General features: G+C 36.1%; 1 protein-coding gene across 1 annotated transcript in view; it reads left to right on the forward strand.

Annotated features, from left to right (window-relative positions):
* The first annotated feature begins 1,223 nt into the window (after nucleotides 1–1,223).
* spata17 (spermatogenesis associated 17) overlaps nucleotides 1,224–15,660 on the forward strand; it is a 29,628-nt gene continuing 15,191 nt past the window's right edge. Inside the window, exons 1-8 of the mRNA XM_042742470.1 lie at nucleotides 1,224–1,310; nucleotides 1,492–1,581; nucleotides 3,046–3,127; nucleotides 4,097–4,147; nucleotides 6,356–6,459; nucleotides 9,722–9,845; nucleotides 12,042–12,227; nucleotides 14,743–14,891. Of these exons, the coding sequence (XP_042598404.1) occupies nucleotides 1,243–1,310; nucleotides 1,492–1,581; nucleotides 3,046–3,127; nucleotides 4,097–4,147; nucleotides 6,356–6,459; nucleotides 9,722–9,845; nucleotides 12,042–12,227; nucleotides 14,743–14,891 (854 nt within the window). The 5' untranslated portion in view covers nucleotides 1,224–1,242. The remainder of the gene's footprint in view (nucleotides 1,311–1,491; nucleotides 1,582–3,045; nucleotides 3,128–4,096; nucleotides 4,148–6,355; nucleotides 6,460–9,721; nucleotides 9,846–12,041; nucleotides 12,228–14,742; nucleotides 14,892–15,660) is intronic.

Raw genomic sequence — 15,660 nt, forward strand, 5'->3', positions numbered from 1 at the left:
GTCAACAGATATGAAAAATCCCACACTAAAAAAGTAAATATTTTCCACTATTTTGAAGAGCTTCAACATTGATTATTAAAACCTCCCAGAACCTTGATGCCTGTGGCATTGACAACCAATTCAAAGTGATAATCGGCAAAGTGTGATCTAGAGAAGTGAAACCAATGTGAAGAATGCAGTGGTGGTCTGATGCAGGGCAAAACTGGGTCACCTGGCTGCATGTAAACATGTGGGCTCTCAACAGCTCTCTCCAGGTGACACCTCATCACCGTGCTGCTAGAATGATGGCTTACACCCGTCTGGCTTGTCAAAACACTGTTTCGCAGGCAATTACCACGGTGGCCAGCCCACCACCGGGTTCGGATGGATGGGCGATACAGCCAAAGGGTCACTCCTCTGCCCATATTTCTAGCGCTTTGCTCTGGTGCAGCGGGACAGCAAATTGGCTGGCGTCTGTCAGCGGTTATCTGTATTGCCGGGAACTCACAGGACGTATTGTATCTTGCCTGTAACAGAACATCTGAAAACAGAGAGAAGTGCTCTGTAAATGGATGAAATTCTCAAAAGATCTGTTTGAAATCATGTTTCTGTGTTGTTTTTCTCTTGCAGGATGTTATGAAGTGCGTACATTTAGTACATGAACCAAGGATTTAAATAATCAAATATATATGGCCTTACTTTGATTTGTAATAAAAAAGTGATTGTGTACTAGCATAAAACATTAAACAAAAGAAATTAAAGAAGTACACATTAATATACCGTACATTATATAAACATACAAAAGTAAAATTAGTAAAAACAACAATAAGGGACTTTGTTATATAATAATATTAATGCAACCACATCAGTGTAATGTCATTCCTTGTATACATATTAAATACATACAATATAATAAATTTAAATGCGGTTTGAATTTAAATACTGTTTGCAACGACCAACGAGCTGTCTAATAGGAAATATCATAAAAACACAAATAAGTAAATACATTCAAACCCGAACAGTTCATAATATTGAAAAATTGCTTGTCGTACTTGTAACGTTTTATAACGTTATAACTTAATTTAAATTATAAAATAACTGTTGACAAGAATGTTGCTTACCAACCAACTTAAAAAAGAAATGATTTCGATCTCAACGCGTGACACTTCCTTCCCTGCGCGTGCCTGACAAGCAGGCATTCTCTCTACCCCGCGCGTGCACGGACTCTTCCGTTGTCATGGACACCAACAAACTTCCGGAAACATGGCGAGACTTGAGAAACTTTACAAGCAGGTTGATAACATAAAAGAGCAATATTTTATCCGCAACAGGTAATGAAACACGCAAATTATTCACTTCGTTACATTTCAAAACTGGTGTATTGTTTTGTTATATCAAAACGTTAAAAAAAATTAAAAATCGGTTTTTAGAAAAGACTAAATAAGACAAATATGCTTTATAATGACATTATCAATGGATAAAACGCCTAAGATATAACATCTCATGTTACAGGATTGCGGAGGAAAACAGAGAGAAAGAGAACGAGGCTGCGGTCAGAATTCAGAGCTGGTTCAGGGGCTGCCAGGTGAGAGAATTCCTCAGGTAAGATCTCATTTTCATCTATCAATATGATAGCTTCAATTTTTCAATATGTCAAGCTTCAATATGTACAGAAAATTAACTCTTTAAGTTAATGTATGTACTTATTTATTTGTTCGTTTATTTAGAGTAAACGTCAGTGGTAGTCCTGTTTCAGTTCATTCCCTATGCTACATAAGACATGGCCAAATAAATAAATATATAAATAATAGTTTTCTGCAGTGTTTTAGACACGTTTTACCTATAGTAATCAGGTAATTACATATATTTTTTTATTTTTATTAATAAAATCTAAATGCTTTAAAATCTAATTGCAGGTTTGAAGAAAGTGCAATAATCGAGTCTGGAAGTAAAAAATCCCATTCATTTTCTCCATAGAGATTTTTAACATCAACTACAAGGTTGTTAATCGATATGCTGTTGTTGAAGTTATCAGCCATTTAAATAATCGTGTTTAAGAGCAAAATTCTTGGTGAAACACTACATTACCCATGATTCTGCAAACAACTGTATATACAGTTATACTGTGTGTGTGTGTGTGTGTATATATATATATATATATATATATATATATATATATATGTGTGTGTGTGTGTGCGTGTCTGTGTGTGTGTAAAGTATATGGTACATATATAATCATATATAAAGTACAGAACCATACTTACAGCTTGCTAAGTGTTTTTTTTTAGCAGTAATCTGCATAAAAACAACATTAATACAAAAATATATCACTTTTTTTTCTTTACGTAAAATCAAAGTTTGTAATGTTGTGATTCATCTTGGTTTGATTCATGATTTTTAACTCTTTAACAAAGACTCTTTTAATATACCTATGGGGAAAATGAATTATACAAGCACTTCCTGAACCAACGCCACTGAAAAAGTGGGTGGGCGCTGTTGCACTCTATAGGTGTGACATTTCTAGGATCCATATTGTATAGGGTAGGTAGATGTGTTAATGAGGACAGGTGTATAATTCTATATTCTCAGCATATACCTGTAAGTGGATGCTGAAGCCTACATCTAATGCAGTTGGTCTTTAAATGCAAGAATTAGCCAGTGCACAGGGCGCTACAGTGTGTAACCTCAGCATATTTCTGTGCAGCGAGCAGACAAACTCCCAGACAGTAGGTTAATTTAGATTACTTTAGTTAATTGATCAATGTGTTAAGTGGCTAATTAAGCGCAATCTAGGCTTCTTGAGTGCAGCTCCAGGGTTGCCACCATTCCTATACACATTGATTTTTTGGAGTTATAAATGGCCTTTTGGAAATTGATGGCCATGTTGAGTTCAGAGTTGCCATAGACATGCATTTAGAGGGTGGTTAATGATGAATGCAAATGTACAGTTGTCCAAGAAAGACCTACCACAGGCATGCAGAGGGGAAAAAAAGGGACTTTGAGGAAAAAAGTTTAGATTTAATCTGTTTAAAATTACAGCTTGCTGAGTGTTGTTCTATTTTTCAGTCATCTGCATAAAAATGCAACATTGATACAAAAAATATGGCGTGGATTCACTGCACGGGCACTTTTCAGACAAAGGGTAAAGGTAAGTTGTGGAGACATGTAATATTGATTATATTATGATAACCCTCATTAACATTTAGCAGTTAACAGGCATGCCATGATTTACATACATCTGGTGCAAGTTTGTAATTTGACAATTCGTATTGATTTTCAATTAAAGGCTTTTATGTCCTCCATGTTTTAAAGGTATTGACAAATTAGTTCAAATTTTTCATATCTTCATTTTTCAATTTTCTAAAATAAATCCTGAGGGTTTTGTGAGAACCTATTTTATATTAGATTCAATTTGTTCATTAAAATGTGGTTGTCTGTTTTTTCTGTATGTGCAATTATGACCTACAGTTGGTTGCCTGTTTTATGTCTTACTAAAACATACAGTTACAGTATTGTTTTCGATTTTTTTACATAACATCCAGGAAATCCAGTAAGTATAATATGGAAATTCTGCATTATTTGAGGAGTAACTTTTTAAAGAGAAAATAAATCATGGACTACCATGAAATCTTACATATAAAAGGCAAAGAAACTTACATGGTGTCCTTTTTGTTTTATTTCTTGTAAACTATAATTGAAAAATATGTACATCTTTCCTCTACTATCATGTAGAGAAGCAATATCAAGTATCTTTTGTGTCCCCAGTGAGTGAATCATTTGTGCCTTGTATCTTGTGAATATCCTGACTGTGTTTAGTCGGTCCATCCTCAGCAGCATTCCATTGATTATCAAACTCAGCGAAGAGCATTTTACCTTCATACATCTCCATTAGTTACCAGCGTGACTTCCATAGATTTTCCCAGCCATGTCTGCATTATGTATTAAGAACAGGCACTTCCCTTCGATACAAAGTATGACTTGCCACTCCACCCTCTTATCTGCTGCTGCGTCTCCATGACTTTTATGTATTATGTATAAAGAGGATTTTATTCCTCGCATGTTGGGAAAACATCAGAGGGCCCAGTCACAATGTAATGCTATCTCCCTCTCTTCACAGACAGCATATTTTATCATGAAGATGAATTTCTACAATAAGATGGCTGTCAAGGTAAATATTTCTCTTGCTGTTTGGTGAGTGAAAAGTCAGTGGGTCACACATTTGATTTGGATGAAATCTGTAAACAATTTTTACTGGTTTAAGTGTGGCATAACATAAAAAAATGCCTAAATATATTCAACATTTTTAAAATAATTTTTTTCATGTTTTCATAGCTATAGTAAAATAAAATATATAAATATGATATATAAAGATATTTACTTGCATTGAATTTGCATTAAAATGCTCAAAAAGTGACACTGAAGAACTTTACGTTGTTTTCTATAACAATCAATGCTGTTCTTTTGAAACTGAAATAAACACACACACACACACACACACACACACACAAAGCATCTCAACTGTTTTCAGTGGTGTTAGAGATGTTTATTGCACAAAAACACAACATAAAAAAGATACCTCAAGAATCATCATACAACACAAAACACTAAAAAAATCTACAAAAAAAAAAAAACAAAAAAAAAAATCCCCTAAAAAAATATATAAAAAAAAAAACAGTTCCTTTATAGATTTATTTAAAATTATTTATTTCAAAATATTATAGTTTTTACTGTATTTTTTATAAAATAATTGTAGACTTGGTGAGCATAAAATATAAAATATTTTCATAACAAATAAAGTCAAATCAAAATAAGAAAAAACCAAATATCATATCTTTTTCATTTATAATTTCTCATCTGTTATAACTTATAAGGCCTACAGTTGTAAAAAGGTAGCTACATCAATTCAGCATGCTCTGTTTCACAGCGTATAAATCAAACACGTTTATATTTGAGTGATATATTGGCACTTTTATAGAGCTATTGGTATGCATAGAAACTTTAGCTTTACAATTGTTTTTCCCTGAGGTGAAACTTTTAAAGAATTTTATAAGTCTTACAAAATTTCATAGCTTATTGAAGAATGCTGCATTTCTATGGAGGACTGCATATTTCTAGTGTGATCATTGGAAATCACAAGAAATGTGAACTGAGGGAGTAATTTATACGCAAATCTTTTGTGGTAAATCTAGAGCCCACCCTGTATTCTTTGCTCCCACTTCTGTTATGTGAGTCTAATTTGAAACATGAAGCTTGCCCTCTTCTCAGGGGTCAGAGAATATAAGACTAAAGGTCCTGTCACCACTTAGACACAAACAGAAGCTGTTCAACAGGACAGACAGCTTTTATAGCCCTTGTAAAAGATAGAGTGCTATGTCCGGGAAGCACTGGTAATGTAAAAATCTGCTGAAGGAAAAAAAAAAAGATAGGGCGACTGTGAAAACAGTCACTGAAGGATCTGTTTCAAGCACAGACTTGACAATTGTTCTTTTTGAGTTTGGAAAGCTTCATGGGAAAGTATGTATGAGGTTTGCTAATGAATGTCAATTTATACAACTGTGGTCATATGTTTACCTTGCAGAATTTGCAATTATGATCCAATAAATAATGCAAATAAATTATGATCCCGCTTATTTTGTAAAAATTACCACGTATCGCAGGATAGATAGATAGATAGTTAGAACTAAAACTAACTAATGAGATTTTGTTGAGTTTTTACAGCACTTTGGGCAATGCTACATTGTATTAAAATATAGATAGATAGATAGATAGATAGATAGATTGATAGATTCTGCATAGATAGATAGATATCTGTATTCTGTAAAGTTGTCTAAGAGGTCACAAACAACTCAGAAACCAAAAATCAGTGTTTACAAGCGAGGCCCGATTTGTATTAGATCTAATTGAGCAATATGCATCATTGATTTTACTAGTCTAAGAGGTCACAAACAACTCAGAAACCAAGCCTGCAATTACTTTATTTAAAATTATCTATTGACTGCTGATCAATGGCAATTCTTGTTTTGTTTAGTTTTTGCCTTATTATTATTTTTTTTTTTTACCTGCTATTGTTAAGTACCTAATTAGCCTGAAGGACATCTGTCCTTTTTGTATTGGGTCCTCAGTGGTGCTGTCATGGTGGCACCAACTTCTTCATGGAGTGACAATGACTGCAAGCTCTAAAGTGACAGGGGCTTCTTTAATTTGCTCTGACTTTGATTTGTCTTTTGCAAATTTAACTTCTAAATACTTTTTATAGTCACAAATAAAACTCAATTTCATACTCTTTATCTGCCATACAGTGAAATAATAAAGGAATTAATAAATAATAATAATCAGGCATATGTAATCATAATCAAAAATGACATTTCTTTTGCAGATACAGCAGAGATGGCGGGGCTATTATGTGAGGAAGTATGTACACAATTATTATGCACGCAAGAGATATTTGGAGGGATTGACAAGGAAGAATGAACACATCAGGTGAAAAAAATACATTTTCATACATATACAGCTCCGAATAAAGTAATATTTGTACATAACATTACATTAGACTAATGTTCACAGATGACCATTGTTTGAAATTCTTGCAAAGACAAAGGAATGTCATGCCTTTAACGGCATGTTTGAGACATATACATTAGCAGCATGTCATGCATAAATTGCCTCTGGTTACATGAAAATGAATAACGTTATGAAATTCAAAATTAGCCTCTGATTTGCGTGTGCCCCCACATTTATATATATATAAAAAGTTCCTGCTTCAGGGGCTGAAGGAAGATGCCATCTTTTACTTTTGATAAAAATGAAGTCACTTTTTTTAATGTGACCAATATATTTTGTGGGAAAATATCTTAAGGGTCTAGCTAAAATTAAATGTAAATCTGTTAAGTGCTCCTTGGATCACTGACTCCCAACACCCCACCCCCTCCCTCCATCTCCCTACTCCAGCCTCTCTTTAAGTGGGAATGCTCTCTTTTAATGGGGTTTCTCACCTATGAATCACGTTAACACATTGCATTTCTCTATAAAAACATTGGGCCATCATGTACAGCACTGTGTCTTATACTGTATATTGCAAGCTTTTTCTTCTTTTCTATTTCCTGTTTTGGGAGAGGCCAAAATTTAGCACACAAGAGAGTTGTAAACCTGTATTTTTCAGTAAGCCATACAGATGCTGAGGTCACATAAAATAGAATGCTGTAGTTATATCTATTAGCATTGTCAATTTAATTCACATTTTTAACTTAAAATCATGATTAAATCAATTTCAAATAATCAAATTTGATTATTTTGTTGACTAACAGCCCTTATATCTATATACTGTGAAACACTGATTTATATTAAAAACAAGTGGTGCAAGTAAGTACAATTGACATTTTAATTATTTAGTTATTGGCTCGTTTGATTATGTCAGAATTGGTCATTGTCTGATCAATCTGTCTGGTCAGTATTAAACAGTTATTTGTGGGAATGGAAATTCTTGTCCCAGTGAGTTTTTGATATTTGTCCAACTGTGTTTTACAAACAGTGTCCCATTTTTTTTGTTTGCCTGTCCTTCTCTCTCTGTCTGCTAGTGCATTAATTAGTTGTTTATGTAACGCTTGTGAGGTCATGATGAATCAGTCAAAGATGTGAAGTGAAAGATCACTGCGCTGATTCTGACAATCTGTTCCACGTTGGGCTCAGGATCACCCACTGACTGATTAGTCACCCCTCAAAGTCTCAGTGCCAGGATTTTAATCCGTACAGCTCCGGCGCCTGAATAAATTATTCAAAATTTTCCTAATGGTTCCCATTTAGCGCAAGCAGACCAGCCCGGCATGCCAATGATAGGAGGCCAGCGACTGCCCGTGTCAGGGTGGCCCCTCTCTCTCATTCCCTCTCCCTGCCAGCAGTGAAGGATCCTCCCTCCTTGTTCAAAACGATCTGAGTTGTTTCATTAGCTCTAGCCTGACGACAAGGCCCGCTATGTTCCAGTGTCCATCTTCATTCAGTTGTCCTTCTCTGCATACCTTAATGAAGTCAAGACCTGGGTTCACCGCAGCAATTCCACAGCAAGAGTTTGTGCAATGTAACAATTTATCACTTGTCAAGAAGACACTTAAAGTTCCAGCACTTAATAAGGGCTTCCTCTGGGCCTGAGTAATTAGAACTGAGCGGCTTGCATATTTACTAAATGTGGAGTGTCATTGCCACCATGGCCTATTGCCTGCATGAATTATTTCTCTATCTGTAATAAACAGCTGGGTAATTATTACTGCCATAATCAGATAAATTTCTCTCTGTAATGTTTGAGCATGGCAAATCTTTAACTCTTTGGAAGCACAGAGGGAATTTATGGACTCCCATTGCTCAGGCTACTTTTTCTGCTCGCGTGTCCCTTTCAAGGACATCTGTGAAACTCACTCCTTAACTGCAGGCCTTATTAATTTTTTTTTTCTTTATAAACATTTCATAGTATTTAGGGCAGGTCTTTTATCATAGCAAGACTCCAAAATACACAGGCCGCAGTATGCATATGCTTAATCACACAAATTACTGCATTCATTACAGAGAAGTACACTAAATCCCATTTTATGGGCAAATTGATCTAAAAATGTTTATCACCTTTAAAGCGTTTAAACTCTGCTAATTAATCAAATGTTGTTTATTTCAAAATTTCACTTAAAAAACGCTTTTGTTGGTCTTTACAATTTTTTTTATTATTACATTTTCAGCAAACAGAAATTTGTGAATTTATAGATAATACTGTAATGACAAATGTCAAAAAGCACTCCGGTAATTATACCGTTGCAAAAAGTTGCATGTTGCAAAAAGCTAACTAACAAGCTAGACTGAAGTCTTCTGTAAACGGCTTGTATTTTTGACTGAAAACCACATGCCTAGCTATTGATACGTAAGGGTGTTTAGCACCTGGTGGATTCCACAGTAAGTGGATGCAATTCAGTGGGCGCTGGGTGCTTATAGTTGCGTGTTGTTTAAGGACACACAAAGGTCATCTGTGTTAGCTGCTCCCATGTCTCCCTACTGGCCCATCAACACTAATGAGGTTTATGTGTTACCCCAGCCTTCTCTTAGACACAGATCGAGATCCCCTTCCACTGTTACAAATCTATTTGGCTTTTGTCCACTACAGTGCAATTAATAATAAGCGGGAGATATAGGTTAGCAAAGGTCACACAGACAGCGTGATGCCACACGAAAGAAGCCGAGGCTGGTCAGACAGCGCTGCAAACATTGCAACCTCAGACCACAACAGAAAACACACTCACAGCCCAGACTACTATGCATACTTGATTTATTTTGCGCTTTACTTTTATGGAGAGAGAAAAATGCCTCATAGGAAAAGTGAGGTGATTTCTAAAGGTCAGTGCACAGAGCAAAATAACTATGTAACAGAAAGTATTTTGTGCATTTTATGTTCATTATTATTTTAATTTATTTTATGCTTACTCTAGCACAGGCATAAATGTAGTGGTAGAAAATATGAATTGATGTTCACTTATATGTATTATCATATAAATAACAAAAAATACAGTTTTGCAAACGTGTGTCATATATCAGAATGAAATAATCACAAGAATTCAGATTGTTGTACTATTATTATATCAGCCATGCTGTTCTCTTGAACAGCCCACAAGAGTATTGAACATCGTCTGATGTCTTGGGACTGAGACAAGAGTTTACAGAAGAATAAGTTGAAAAAAATGTAGGTTTATGTGTACTGTTCTCTGCTTCCCAGGAGAGACCTGGAGGAATTTGCAGAGCTCCAGAGAAGAGAGAGAGAACGGATCACTCTGGAAAAAGGGGAAAAAGAGAAAAGCATCCAGGCTCAGAGACTCCACTTCCTCCTGAGCACTAAACAGGTCAGTGGCAAATCAATGAGACACACATGATGTACGTATATACGGCATACATATATATGCATTTATCTGAGGTCACCGATTGAAAAGAAACTGTGTAGGTATGGAGTATGAAGACCTGCGTTTATTCTTACAGCAGGGCTCCTAACTGCTGCAATCATCTGCTGGTATATATATTCTTTTCAGAAATCCCTCTGGCTATAATGTGTCTTGATAATTATGATGAAGTGCTTTGGCCGTTGTTGATTCAGCAGCAGTGCGTGGTGAGCAGATATTTCATTTTGTGGCCTCTCCTTCATGCTTTTATGGTCATCACAACCTCTTGTGGCCACACCGCTCATGCCCAGGTTTCTGCTCTGGTCACTGGACACTTAGTGCCGCGAACAGGGCAAGAGGACATTACTGCCAGCTGCCTGCAGTCTGAGGAGAGAAACCAAGAAATAATACACATCAGCTAAAGGCTAATGGACAACAGATGCAAGGGACCACATGCTAGTTAAAAGATGCTTTAGAGGGAGATAAGGAGAAAAAGAAGGGTGTGTGGGATGGGGATGCTGGGATTGACTAGTTTACTAGTCCCAAGATTTTACTTCTTCTTCTTTTTTGGTTACTGTGCACCTTACATTTAGTTTTGAGACTTTTTGTCCCATTAAAATTATTTAATAAATTACATTTATTATTTTTATTTTAAAAAATATACATTTATACATCTATTTGAAATAAACTTATGATAAAATAAACATTTATAATTGAATATGTGTTAAAAAAATGCTTTAAATGATTATGATTAGGAAGTATTTACTAGATATTGACAAAAATTTCAGGGGTTGTGTAAATATATTCTCTTAAAACACCAAGGCTGCATTTATTTAAACAAAAACAGTAATATTGTGAACCTGTTTTCTGTTTTACCATATATTTTATTTATAACATTTAAAATGATTTAAATAAAAGCTGAATTCTCAGCAGCCATAACTCCAGTCTTCACTGTCACATGATCCTTAAAACATCCTTTTAATATGTTGGTGTGGAACTCATGATTTTTTTCAGGGTTCTTTAACAAATATATGTTCTGCTTAATATATTTGTGGAACTCGTGATTTTTTTCAGGGTTCTTTAACAAATAGAAAGTTCAAAGGAACAGAATTTATTGTAAATATTTTTTAACCATTTTTTTAAGTCTTAAATGTCACTTTTGATCAATTAAAAAATATATATTACTGACCCAAGCATGCACATTATTCATGACTGAGAGGACAGTCATTTAAACCACAAAACTCAGACTCAGACTTAAGTGCTTGTCAGTGCGGGAAAGGTTTTACTCTCTTCCGAGTTTTCTCATTCTCTCTTTCCCCCTCCCTGCTTTTCTCATTCTCACTCTCTCTGTCTCTACGCTGGGCAACTTGTGTTCCCACAGTCTGACCTTGTCTCCGTGAAATGGATGGGTCTCCCATGGTTCATCGTTAACCAGAGAAAATTCCGCTGGACAAAAGTGGCTGCGCTGACATAGATGTAGTTCCTCAGTACGAGGGTCAACATCATTGCTCTTTTCCTGTAAGTCCGAGGCAAGTTGGGAGTTTGTGGTGTACCCCCCACCACGTGACACCCAAAGCTACACTATCCAAACGGATGCAGGAGCCTTACTGAAGAATATTACCTGTAAAAGTTATTAGCATATATAGTAATAAAGCTTAAAAAGCTCCTGCTGCTAATTAAGCACATATGAGGAATCGTCTGATTAGAGACTAATTATTCTAGCTGTTATTCCTCAGGCCAAACCAAGAACCACCGAAGTGCTACGGTAAGATCAGACAGCTCATAGTTAGCTAGCAGACATGTACGCCAGCAGACATGACACATGCCAGAATGATGGATGTGTGTCCATTCAGGGGAGGTGACAAGTATAATTGTTTTGCTGTGGTCGACCGAATAAAGTGGGTTCCTTTTCCTAAAAGCTAAATGTGTTTTGCTGTAGGCTTTGCATGGATACCTATGATGAGAGGTACAATGGAAGCTGTTACCAGTTCATTGCTAGCAAATGAGTTATTAAAGAGGGCATGAGGATGTGTTTGGAGGTTTGCTCTGCAAGGTTTAAGGGCAGTCATTTAGAGAAACAGACTTTCTCTTCATTATGCCAACAGAAGCATAACATTGTTTTGTTCACCTTGCTTGATTGTTGTGTTTGTGTGCTTATCTTAGTGTCCAGGTGTTTTCAATTCACCGTTCAGAGCAGAACCTGATGAGATGGAGCTGAGACTGAAAAAAGTGAAGCCGCTTCTAGTGCGATCAGCTCCTAAAGAGAGGAAGACCCCTAATATAACCCCTGATCTCTCTAACCTGATGCCAAACCGGGAGCGACTACCACCCATTCACAAAAAGCCACAGGTGAGACATTACCCTTAAAGCGAATAGTTAATGCAAAAAAATACACAATAATTCAGTTGTCTTCATTTACTGTTCCTGAACTTGTTCCAAAAATGTACATTGCTCTTTCTTCAGTGGAACACAAGAGTACCTTCAAGCTTCAAAAGAGATGAAAAATAATCAAAAAAGCAATCAATATGGCTTGTGTGATTTATTTCAAGGCTTCTAAAGTCATACAATATAATTGTTGTTATTCGGCGAAAATCTTGACTTCTGTACTAGCTGTCCTTGTTGTTTTAATGAGTAGTGATGTCTTATTCATGAACAAATGTTTTTATGAGTCAGATCTCTTCAATGTATCAGTTGATCCAGTTTACAAAACTGTTCTGAATGATTTGTTCATGAATTATAACTAACTGATTCTCAAGCTTAATTCTCATGACTTCATAAAACTTGGAATATACCACTTTTATGATACTTTCATGGTGTTTGAAGCTTGATGGCCCTATTATCGTAAGGACATTCTACAAAAAACATTCTTAGTCCTATTTGGGTGAAATATCGCCTATATTGTTCTGAAATTCAGGCAAAAAGCTGACGTTGAAGTTGTTATAGGAACATTTATTTGTCTTTTAGCTAACTTACACTACAATCTTCATTTATATTCATAACAAATGTCTCACCACCCTTTATTGGGATATTTTATCAACTCAAAGCATTTGTTGATGTCCCTCTAGACTCTACCAATGAAATGGCCTCAAAAAGATGACAGAGCGTGGTGACAATTAACAAAAGAGAGCTTGAGATAACTATGATTAAAGCCAGGATTTATTGCCACCTTGAGATCATTTTGAAAAAACTTGCCATAAAAATGGAATAATATCATTTAACATGCCTCCCTTCTCGCCTGGATACCACCAAAGCATTTAGACAGCCAGATAACCAGTGATAAGCACGTCTGTCAACCCAAGCCCCTTCATTCCATGGATCCCATTAAGGGACTCTCAGCAAGGGAATACCGCAACATGTAAAGGTGCCCCGATAAAGAATATCTTTAAGTACTTCTAAATCTAGCATGTCATCTTGTCCAGCTGTGAGGGAGATTTGATGATACGTATTTGCCATTTGTGTTATTTACGGTCCATGACTTTTATGGTAACTGGTTCTTATTATTGGTTTCTATTAATGTAAAACATAAGTGAGCAGAAATGAAGCGTGAGTCATTTCTTTTTATTAGAGCCCGAGTTCTTCTCCCTGGGCTGGCTTTTCACTCCAGCTGGGCCCAGTTAGTGGGAATTCATTAAAAAAAACTGCCACATCTTTCACACAATGTGCAATAGATGAAGATGCATTATTTATCTACATTTTGCCCTTACAAAGACCCCAGAATAAGCACCCACCCTCTTTCTCTCTCTCTCTCTCTCTCTCCCAATTATTTGTGGTCTGAGGTGGAGCATCTCTCCCTGTGTGATAAGCATCTGCGAGTGATAGATTGATTATGTGTATTGTTAGGGGAAGTAAGGGGATTGGTCAGTGCCAGGTGCTGATCTGGTCTTGATAGTATCAAGGGCAGAGAATGTTGCGCCAGCATGAATTAAAAGCAACAATGTCTGAAGGTCACATTTAAACTAAGAGTAACCAAGACAATAAGTTATGCATGTGGAGCCATGCCACAAGTGTGTTTGTGCCAGTTCAAAAGGAAAACGTTCTATTTGGTTAACTAAACACATCTGAAAGCGTGTGTTAACATGTTGGGTATTTATGTAAGAATAACTGAGGCTTGTGGTACAATACCATGGTATCTGTCTAAAAGGAATGGTATAACATGGTAATGACATTCATTTTGGACAAGTACCATGGTATTGTTTGATTACCATATTCGTATGCCAAGGTATTTCCATTTAAATCCAAGGTATAATGTAAAGGTGGTACTTTTTATCTATCTATAATAGTGGTTTGGTGATATGGTTAAGAAGTCAAGTCAGACTTTATTTATAGAGCATGTGCAAGCCTATACTTCAGAAATGCAATGTGATGTTAAGCGATTGAGAACACATAGATCAATCAGTTATTAAAAATCTGTTATTAATGTGGAATAACATATGCATTATATACTCCAATGTAAACCAGATTTTTTTGCAAATGAGTTTAATGATTGATTCAAATAAAGTCTTTGACATTTATAAACAGCACACAAAAATGCCCTCATAAGAGTAAAAAAATAAATTACAGAGGGGAAACATAAAATACTGCCTCAAAATAAAAAAGACTTATTGACACGGCTATTCTATACTGGCATGTAGATTTGATAGTGAATTCTAGTGCATTTACTTGAAGTCTCTACCGCCTCTGCCTCATCAGGGCCTTCACTATATGGTCAAGGTATCATTATCAGCACTGGTCAGGTGTGTTAATGTCTTAGATGAGAAGACTGGGGCTTTCGAGGGTCTTGCTGGCCGTCCACAGGGGCCTCATCAATAACGAGGCAGGCGGGTCTGGGCAATAAAACATTTACCTTATCCCCCGTACCTGTCAGGGCCCCTTTCGCCCAGCTCTGGAGGTGCAGCAGCAGCGGCATCGGCCCCTGGAGCCAAGCCTGCGCGTGGCCACATCCATCACTGCCCTGGAGGAGGCCAGAGAGGAGCTCAAACGGCAGGAGTGGAGAACTTGTGTCATCGACCAGACGTAAGTTACACACACACAAGCGCTCGCATGTACACATCCCTGCACTAGAGATTGTGTGAAATGCATGTATGTATTGATTTGGAGCTAAATACAATCAATGGAACATATTCTGTAGCAGTACCTACTTAATAATGAAGTGTACATTCACTGTACAAGGTCTCAATATGATCCAAAAAGTATTTGGACACTTACGGTGTGGCATTCATACATTTTAAAGTGGGACTTAAAGGGAAAAATAAAAATTCAGTCATCATTTACTCACCCTCATGTCATTTATATCCTGAATGTATTTCTTTTTTCTTCTGCGGAACACAAAAGATAAGTGAAAGGTTACAATGAAAGTCAGTGGTGTCCTAAACAACACCAACTTTCATTATATGAATACAAACTGTTGATACATTCTTCAAAATATCATGTTTTGTGTTCCGCAGAAAAAAAGAAAGTCATACAGGTTTGGAACAACATGAAGGTGAGTAAATAATGACAGAATTTTCATTGTTTCTTTAACTATGCCTTTAAGGCAAATTTAAAAATGTGTGAATGGCACTGGATAAGTGTCCAAATACTTTCTGGAGCCACTATACATCTTATCTTATCTGTACAGTACATTTACACTGCATTATCAAGAAGGCTTAGTGTTCATTTAAATTTTTTGGTGAAATTAACTGTCTGAATACATTTTGAGGCCAATTTACTGTAGATGTTAATATGAATGTAGAATAATATTTCGAAGTTTAATAGTGTAAATTGTTGAGTGCTTGGTCTGTAT

Source organism: Cyprinus carpio, chromosome B17 (assembly GCF_018340385.1).
Source record: "Cyprinus carpio isolate SPL01 chromosome B17, ASM1834038v1, whole genome shotgun sequence".
NCBI classification, from domain to species: Eukaryota; Metazoa; Chordata; class Actinopteri; order Cypriniformes; family Cyprinidae; genus Cyprinus; species Cyprinus carpio.